The 9,712-nt window shown below is 32.4% G+C and overlaps 1 protein-coding gene across 1 annotated transcript; it reads right to left on the bottom strand.

Moving 5' to 3' along the window:
• Positions 1–745: 745 nt before the first annotated feature.
• Positions 746–2,477, bottom strand: LOC133310523 (B3 domain-containing protein At3g18960-like). The gene is made up of 5 exons (XM_061511460.1): positions 2,400–2,477; positions 1,732–2,251; positions 1,463–1,642; positions 1,247–1,362; positions 746–1,096 (listed from the first exon to the last, which is right to left on the bottom strand). The coding sequence occupies exons 1-5, from the start codon at positions 2,475–2,477 to the stop codon at positions 1,091–1,093; spliced, it is 900 nt and encodes a 299-aa protein (XP_061367444.1). The 3' UTR covers positions 746–1,090.
• Positions 2,478–9,712: the final 7,235 nt, after the last annotated feature.

Genomic DNA, 9,712 nt, shown 5'->3' with positions numbered 1-9,712 from the left:
TATTTAATACAAGTTTTGTTTACCAAAAAAAAAAATACAAGTTTTAAACTAATATTTTAGACATTATTAATTCAACAGAAAATATCTTTTTTTCTTTTATTCTGTGTCCCATATTTTGCTTTTTTTTAATACAATAATAAGAGCTGAGTATCTTACATAAGTTATCTTAAAACACATCCAATATTCAATTTTCACTCTCACAGACTTTCCTGGCTATTTGACCATTTTGCACCTCATTAATTAATTAATAACCATTTTGCTCCTGATTTGAAATTATCTACCAATCTGCCCCTCTTTAATCGACTAACTTGAATTTTTAATCGACTAAATGGTTGTTGGGAGATTTAATCGACTAAATCTCCCTACTTAATCGATTAAAAAATAATACTGACTTGTTTTCCTTTGTTGTCTGTTGTGAGATTTTGTCGATTAAATAGAGAGATTTAGTCGATTAAATCTCCCAACAGCCATTTTTGCCTGTTTTGACCATTTAATCGACTAAAAATGCAAGGTAGTCGATTAAAGAGGGGCAGATTGGTAGATAGTTTTGAATCAGGGGCAAAATGATTATTAATTAATTAATAAGGAGCAAAAGGGTGAAAAAACCGACTTTCCTTCTACTTCTTTCCCGCAACTTTTGATTTTTTTTTTAATTTTTATTTTATTTTTAATTTTGTATCCAAAAAATATTAAATGCTAAGAAAACGTACTTTAAAATTTATCCAAAAATAACATGAAGGGAATATTGTTCCTCATAATGTAATCATATGCTTCGGTAGAAAAGCCTCCTAAGTCCTAAGATTTCTTAACTACAATAAAATGAGTGATACATCTTTAGAGTAACAGTACTCCAATTACATTGTCTAAGTGTGGCGTCTGAAAATGTGAACATCAAACACTGCATCTTCTCTGTTGATGAGCTCAAACACACAAACATCTCCAACTACCAATTTACATTCTTTTACAAATTGGAACCAACCTCCAGAAAAAAAGGAGGCAGAGTTGTGTGGATAACATAGGAACTTGATAGGCCACACTTTCTTTCCACACCGTAACTTCACAATCTGTGTCTTGTTATCGAAGTACTCTCTTACGACTGCATCAAGTTAAATTTTCATCACCATTAGATCACAGCCTAATATTTAATGAGAGTATAACAATAACTGCATTTTTGATGCATGCATATATGGAATAAAGTTCCCATACAGATACATGTGTTTAATTTGCTTCTTAACTTAAACCTCACCGGTCTAGATTGAATTCCCGGCCTCACTTTGACTGTGAAAAAGGGATTTTCTGAGGCAAATTTATCAGCTTCTTTCAGAGCTCCATTTGTGTTGGGGGAGGTACCATCCACATCCTCTGAAAAAATTGAACATGGGTGAAAGTTATGAAAATTTGAACTCAAATACTCAAAAGAATCCATTAAAATAAAAGGATAATCCGATCATGAAATACATACCATCCAATTCTTTCTTGACAGCTGCCATTTTAGATTTACCAAAGTTTGTCCCTTGAGACCGATCACCTGATCTTGTGCTAGTTTTCAATTTGTTACGTGATTGAGGACAAGCCACTGGTGATTTCAGTCTAGTGTTCTGGCATGGTGGTTGCCCATATTGAGTGCCACGGAAAGGAAATCCTATTACAAGGGTACTCTTGTTAAGTATGAGTAATTCGTGAAATACATGAAATGAAATGAAAAGGATAATCCAATCACGAGAAACATACCATCCGATTCTTTCTTTACAGATGCAAACTTAGACTTCTCAAAGTTTGTGCCTTCAGTTTGGGCATGATGAGGCAGATTTTGCTCAGTGGATCTTCTCTCCACACCTCCACTTGTGTCAGATCTTGATTTTTTACGTGGTTGAGGAGAAGGCATTGGTGATTTTTGTCTAGTCTTATGGCGTGGTGGTACCGCATCCAAAATTTTAATTGACTCATCATCACTAGTCTGGTCAAGGTTGTCCTGTGCATCTTGAGGGACATACAAAGGATAATCTATTTCAAGGGTACTCTTGTCAAATATGTGTACCTCAAAATTACAAGTTTGCTTGTATTCAAACAACAGCAAATGACCATGATCCAGGGAGTAATATGTGGCAAATTCTATCCAACCCCTTTGAAGCCAAATATCACCATCATTTTCAGTCCAAAATACTTCCCATTTAGTGCCATCTGGAGGCTTAAGAAACATTGGGTTTGACATGTCACCACCATATTTCCTAATGAATTTTTTTGGGATCCTCTGCAAAGAACTTTCTGTTAGCATGCATAATGAAACTCACAGGCATATATAACACAGAAATTCAAATGTACCTGACAATAAAAATCCAAAAAAATAAAATAATGAAAATACACGGAGAGAAAAAGGAGATGAAGGAAAGGACGTTTACCAGCTTTCCTTCTTGAAGACTTGTTCCAGGAATAATCTTGAAGAAACGGATTGGAGTGGGGTCAGGGTGCTTACTCATGGATGTTGCTACTTGTGTTCCACCCTCTCTGTGTGTGTTTGCTTTGTGGCAAAAAATTGCAGTTTTATCAAAACACCAATCAAGAAATTCAAATTTTTTTCTTGCACGAAAATAAACAATATAAGCGTGAATTCCTATGAGATAAACTAGCTCTTGCACGAAAATAAAGACGATATTCACATTATCACTGCCCGCTACATGTAAGCACAATTGATTGATATCACTATCCAAAGATACACAAATGTTACCAAACCAAGTGATAGTAGCATGATGCATGCATGGGATGACACATGACAGAATAGATAATTCCAAAAAAAAAAAAAAAAAAATTATATACATATTGGGACAGGGAGAAGAAGGGGTTCTAAAGCTAACCTGAAAGTGAAAGAAGCTAGTAGAAATGTAGAGAATGAAAATTAAAGAGTGTGTAAAGGTGGAAGAGAGAACATGTAAAGGGGTGAAGCATAAAGAAGGCAAAGGGAGTAACAAGTTTTTATAGGCAAACATAAAAGAGAAGCGAAAAAACAGTTCCACGGCCTTTTTTTTTTCAATTAAGAACCCTTTTTTTCTCTATATGTTGTGATCTTTCCTCTCTCTTTTTTTTTCAAAAATAAATAAATTTGGTGTGTATCTTTTCTTGTTCTCTGTTGAGATCTCCCCGTCCTTTTTCTGAGCATGTGTGAGGCATGCTATTGAGATGTCTGATGGAGTGGCGGTAAGAAATTTCAAAATAGGATTATATGAAATTAGAACACTAAAAGATTCAGACTTACTTCTTGAATACATCATTCGTGATTTCTTGAAGTCTTCTTGTTTCCTCTGATGATCCTGCAATAGAAAGACCAGGATCTTCCTCTGCAATTCACACCAATCCCTGATTACAACCGTCGATGGGGCGAGTTGTGTAGTGACGGTTTTCTAACACATTGTAAATGCAGAGGGACCTAGCCAAACTTATTAACCCTAGTCCCCTTCTCATCATGGGCCTATGGGTTAGGCCTACACTGTTACCCACACTAATCAGATATTCAAACCCAAATCAAAATGATTACTAATTAACAATCAGGTCATAATCCTTGAATTAATTTTGATTAAATTTCCATTTTCGTCATAATTCCACCAATCAATCAGGTCATAATCCTCTAATTAATTCTGATTAAATTTCCATTTTTCTCATAATTCCACCAATCAATCAGGTCATAATCCTCTCATTAATTTGATTAAATTTCCATTTTTCTCATAATTCCACCAATCAATCAGGTCATAATCCTCTCATTAATTTGATTAAATTTCCATTTTCATCAAACTCTATACAAATTAAGGAATGCATTCATGACGCCCGCGCGGTCAGAGCCAAATTCGCGACTCCACAAATCAAGGACTGCATTCATGACGCCTGCGCGATCAGTGCCAAATCAGCGCGGATCGCGCGGACAAACAGAAAGTAATTTGCCAAAATCACGCAGATCGCGCAATTTTCGCGCGTTTTGCACTAGACTATGCAATTTCAACTTCTCTCTTTAACTTCTTTTTTGTGTTTCCTGCTATCAAAATGCATAAATTGAGTGAGAGAATGATTGAGATAGAATAATCAATATTTCTTGCATTTATGAGCTTATTTTCACACATTTATGATTAATTCCTTGCTTCTTTTACTTAGAAATCACCATCTGTTGAGGATGATGAAATCACCCCTGAGATCTTAAATACATTATCATGCTCAGGGATTCCTGATAATAAATTAATCTTGAAAGTTAAAGTTCCAGTAATGCTATTAAGAAATATTGATCAATCGAGAGGTTTATGCAATGGCACGAGATTGCTTATTACAAAATTAGGGAATCATGTTGTTGAGGCAATTGTACTTACAGGAAGCAATATAGGGGAAACTGTGTTAATCCCTAGAATGACGATGAGCCCATCGAGTCATACATTTCCTGTAAATTTCCAAAGAAGACAATTCCCCCTGATTGTATCGTTTGCCATGACTATCAACAAGAGTCAAGGACAACCACTTTCACATGTTGCAATTTATCTCCCTAAGCCTGTCTTCACTCATGGGCAATTATATATGGCACTAAATAGAGTAAAGAGTAAGCATGGATTGAAGATATTGATACTTGATGAAAATGGCTGCGTTACGAATAGTACCCTTAATATAGTTTACAAGGAAGTATTTCAAAGACTATTATAGTATATTGGGTTCTTTCTTCAAAGATATAACTTCGTTGTATGGTACAAGCAAAGACAAAAAAAATGACTGTTTATTCGCGTCTCTTTTCCTTATCTATCTTCAAATATATGACCTTTATTATCCTATTTTCTTTCATATTTTTAATGTAACAATGAATGACTGTTTTGTTATTTAAAAAAATGACTGTTTGGGACCTTTGAAATACTGACAAAATGAGTTCGGCCCGGAGGGCCGACCCACCATGCCAAACAAACCAATTTTTTTCCCCGTACATCGGCACGGGTAATTCACTAGTATTTTATAAAACACTTCATAGTTGAAGTTGAATGAGTTAATATTAAAATACCATTCATTAGCTTAATTGCATAAGTATTAATAATTATTCACAAAAATAACATATATATATATATAAGCATATATTTAATGCATTGTAATTAATCGCAAGAATACTTCAACCCTATCAATAATAATTTGGTAAAGAATATGAAAAGCCAACTACTCACTTTGTTGAAAATAACCAATGTTATTAGAACCGGACCGGTCATTGACCCGGCCGAGGTACCGGGTCACTGGGTCAATGGTTCAACCAGTGGGTCACTGGTTGTACCGCATGAACCGGATATATATATATATATATATATATATATATATATATATATATATAAATTCATATTCTATACTTAATTATATAATAAATCTTTTAAATGGTACAATTCAAACAATAACTTGTGTAGTCTAGTGGTATTTACAATGTTGTATATTCTCAAAGCAAGGGGTTCAATCCCCATTCGATGCAATTTTTGAAATAATTATGTTAACTTAATAGTTGTATAATAAATATATTAAATGATGCATATTATTCAACAAGTGATGATAGCCTTGGGTTTATGCCGGTCGAACCGCAGTTTTTCACCGGGTTATTAGGTCAATACCGGGTCGAATTCTTAAACAGTCTAATACTGAAATCGGACCGGTTGATGGGCTGATTTACGGGCCAACCGGCCGGACCGGTCTGGTTTTAATAACACTGAAAATAACTATTCATAAATAGCATTAAAATACTAATATATTGCAAAATATTGAATGATCATTCTTTTTAATTGAGTAATTAATAAGAATAAATAAATTTTTTATTCAAAGATTTTTGGCCTTAGTATTTGAAATTTAACAAATTAGTATATACAAAATTGAAATCAGATTTAAGAATTTAATTATAAAAGATGAAGGGTGAAATTTTAATTTTATTATAAAAATGTGTTGGCTAGCGGGATGAGACGGCCTTCCGGGCTTAGTCTAATTTACCACCTCTAACTATCAGCATTTTATACCAGCATGCAATAGGTTCTTATATTTATCCACAAAAAGAGATTCTTATAGTTGCGTCTAAATTACTATCTATCCATATTTATCCACAAATTAATATATATATAAGCATATATTTAATGTATCGTATTTAATCTCAATAATACTTCAACTCTACCAATAATAATATGGTAAAAAATATGAAAAGTCAACTACTCAATGTATTAGAAACAACTAATCATAAATTGCATTAAAATAATGATATGCTGCAAAACATTAAATAGTCAAGTGTTCATTAATTAGTAATTAATAAGAGTAAATAATTATTTTTTTCCATGGATTTATGGCATTAGTATTTGAAATTTCACAAATTAATATTTACAAAATTGAAATCGAATTTTGGAATTTAATTATAAAAGATGAAAGGTGAAATGTTTATTTTATTAAAAAAATGTGTTAGGGTGCAGGGCGGCCCGGCCCGAGACCACACATACACACGCGCGCACACACGCACACCCACACACACACACACATATATATATATTATAACGTAACATTTAATAAGTAGTACATTCGAAATTTATTTCCTTTTTACCTAGCATTATTAAATTTTAATTGTAGCACCTTAAATTTTTACTATAAATTAGATATAATAATAAATATTATTAATAGGCTTAACAAGTTTTCATGCAAAAAGTAATGAGAAATATTAAAATAGTCTGTGAAATACTTAATGACAAACATTTTTTTACCATACAGGAGTTGGATAGTCACTGGTTATTGAATGGTCATTTATTTTTATAGTGATTAAATTTTTTTATTTTATTTTTTACAGAATGATAGATGTATTAATTATACATATTATTCGAAAAATTAATTTTTTATCTTTCAATCAATAATTTTTTAGATTAGATATACATATATATATCTTAAAATATTTTACAAAATATGTTGTTTCTTCATTTGGCGGAGCTATCAGTTGGATGAGTAAGAGGCGGAGCACTGTTGCTTTATCTAGGCTGAGTACATGACCTTGACACATGTTGTTAAGGAAGTTATTTGGTTACGGAGGTTGTGCAAAGAGCTTGGCTTTGCACAAGGAGAGATAATCGTTGGGTGTGACAGTTAGAGCGCCATTTTCTTGGCTAAGAACCCAGGTTTCCATGCGAGGACCAAGCATATCGGCATACAGTATCACTTCATAGGAGAGAAGATTGAAGAGTTTGAATGGTGTACATTTGTATTGGGATTGAAGAAACATGTGAACCATTCAGCAAGTGGGAGAATGTTGGGTATGGCTCATACTTCGCATGCTAATGAGGGCCCTTGTTGTCCGGGGGAGCCGCCCCGCCCGTAGAGACTAGGTACTGTGTTGGGCCTCTGATTTATTGTAATTTTCTTAGCAGTTTGGGCTTGGGCCCATTAATAGCTGATGTTAGGATTTTCTAATCCTATTTATATTTTCCTTGTAAATCGAGTGACTTGTAACGAGTGCCGGTGAGGTGAATATAGTACAGACAAGCTGGACGTTGCCTATATTGGGTGAACCAAGATAAATCATCGTGTCAATCTCTCTACTCTTTTCTCTTTTATGGATTTTGTGTGATTGTCGATTTCCAACACTAACTAGGATTCTCCCTAGAATAATATGTCACATCAATCACAATATGTCACATCAATCACATCATTAATCAATATATAATGATCATAATTAATTTATAATTAACTATTGTAATCTACCATAATCAACAAATGGGATTGTTATGATCCTAGTGCACCCAATTACAAATGAATGTACAAGAAAAAGTAAATTGTGTGAACCGAAAAATAAATATTGTTATTACAAAAATTGCAAACGCTTATAGACACCCTAATATTATTGCAGAATTTATAGCCGGACAATTAAAGAATAGAGTTTCGTTTCGTAAAGCAATGAGGTGACAATTTTCAACACAATATGTTAACGTGACACGAAAACGATATGAGAAATTCGTCTTACACAAAAGAATTTGTCATGTCGAATGTCAACTCACAAATATGAAACTAACCCACATTAATTTTCTTATAAGTTTTTTGTGTTGTGTCAACTCATATTGTAAGTAACACCCTTTGAGATTGATAAATTATTTGTTCATGTCTTATTATATCAATCCGCATAATAAATAATATTTTAAAATAAATAGATTATTTATATTATATCATTATAATTCGCAAAATAAACAAATTGTCTTGATATTAAATTTTTTGACCCATTTTGAAATTTCTATCCTATTGGTTTGAGCTAACCTATGCCCCTAGGCCCTAACCCAACGTAGCGAATGGTGAAATTAATTGAAACTTTTCCTAATTATCCCCTTCGTTGAAGTCACGATAAGAGTCTCTTTGGATGGGTTTTTTTTCTTCAAAAGCTGTTTTTTTTTTTTGAAAAAGCACTTTTCAAACAAAGTTTGTTTGGATGCCTGCTTTTAAAAAAAGCAACAGTCATTAAAAAAGTTAAAAATCTACTTTTTTCGGAAGTTAAAATTTTTAGCTTTTACAAAAAGCAAAAGTCAGAAGTCAAATATTTTTTTTAAAATCTAGATAGCTGTAACTTTTATAAAAAATACTTTTAAAATAAAAAAGTAATAAAAATAACTTTCTTCAAAAGTCAATACAAATGACCCCTTCGTCGCGGAATCATCCACGCTAGATTAGATTGCATAGAATTTCGAGAACAGCACAAAGCCATGCTTGCCCCTACAAACACTAAAAACCGACCTTTACCACCAACACCCAATTTTTCTTGAAAAATTCCTCAATAGAGTGGTCTACAAAAGAGAAAAAGCGTATAGAAGTTGTGTGGGAAAGTGGGAACACATCTCGGACTCCTCAAATAAAATATCAATAATAAGGTGCTGGCCTATATATATATATATATATATATATATATATATATATATACATTCCAGCTTAGCTTGGTCTAACGGAAAATCTCACATTTTCTTGGCTGATCTGAAGTGAAATACGCATTGTACTACTATTCAACGTTTTTCACACGTGAAGTTATAGAAAAGATTACGTTCATAACTTTTTTTTGTTTAGAACTCTTACAATTTCAATTATGTTCTGAGAACACTTTCCAATAATATTCTTCCGAGAAACCATAATTAAAATTGTAAAAGTTGTAAATAAAAAAGTGGCAAACGTAACCTCAAATTATAAATGTAAATTTGATCTCATAGAGAGTTCCTGACACTAGTCCCATATCCCGTGATATTTTCATGTTCATTTGTTTCTTTCGAAAGTCGCTTTTAACATAAGCTTGTCATTTTTAAATTTTTTATTATTTATTATTTATTTTAATTGTTGTACTGATCCATTCCATTAATACAATTTTCAATTTCAAACAATCTCAAATAAGTTAAAGGAAGGGTTTAATCCTTCTTCTGTTATAAAATCTATAAAATTTTGATTATAATTTCTTTTCTAAAATATGAAAATGACATTGTATTGAAGTAAGAGGAACTAATTTTACATTTCAAATAATTATATTTGATAATTTACAATTGATCACCTCTGATTTAACCAATTTTCCAACTGAGTTAATCACTTCAAAGAAATAATGCAATGAACCACTTCGGAATATATTAATTGTATTTCTGCATATTTCTAAATAAAATATGGAAATATAGGGAAAAAAAAGTTAAATATTTTTTATTTAAAACAACACAACTTTGTATCATTTTTAATGAAATTATAT

Source organism: Gastrolobium bilobum, unplaced genomic scaffold (assembly GCF_033153095.1).
Source record: "Gastrolobium bilobum isolate Gb01-03AN ecotype WA unplaced genomic scaffold, APGP_CSIRO_Gbil_v1 utg41772, whole genome shotgun sequence".
NCBI classification, from domain to species: Eukaryota; Viridiplantae; Streptophyta; class Magnoliopsida; order Fabales; family Fabaceae; genus Gastrolobium; species Gastrolobium bilobum.
The sequence above is the reverse complement of the archived record's forward strand: the minus strand, read 5'-3'. Positions and strand labels throughout refer to the sequence as shown.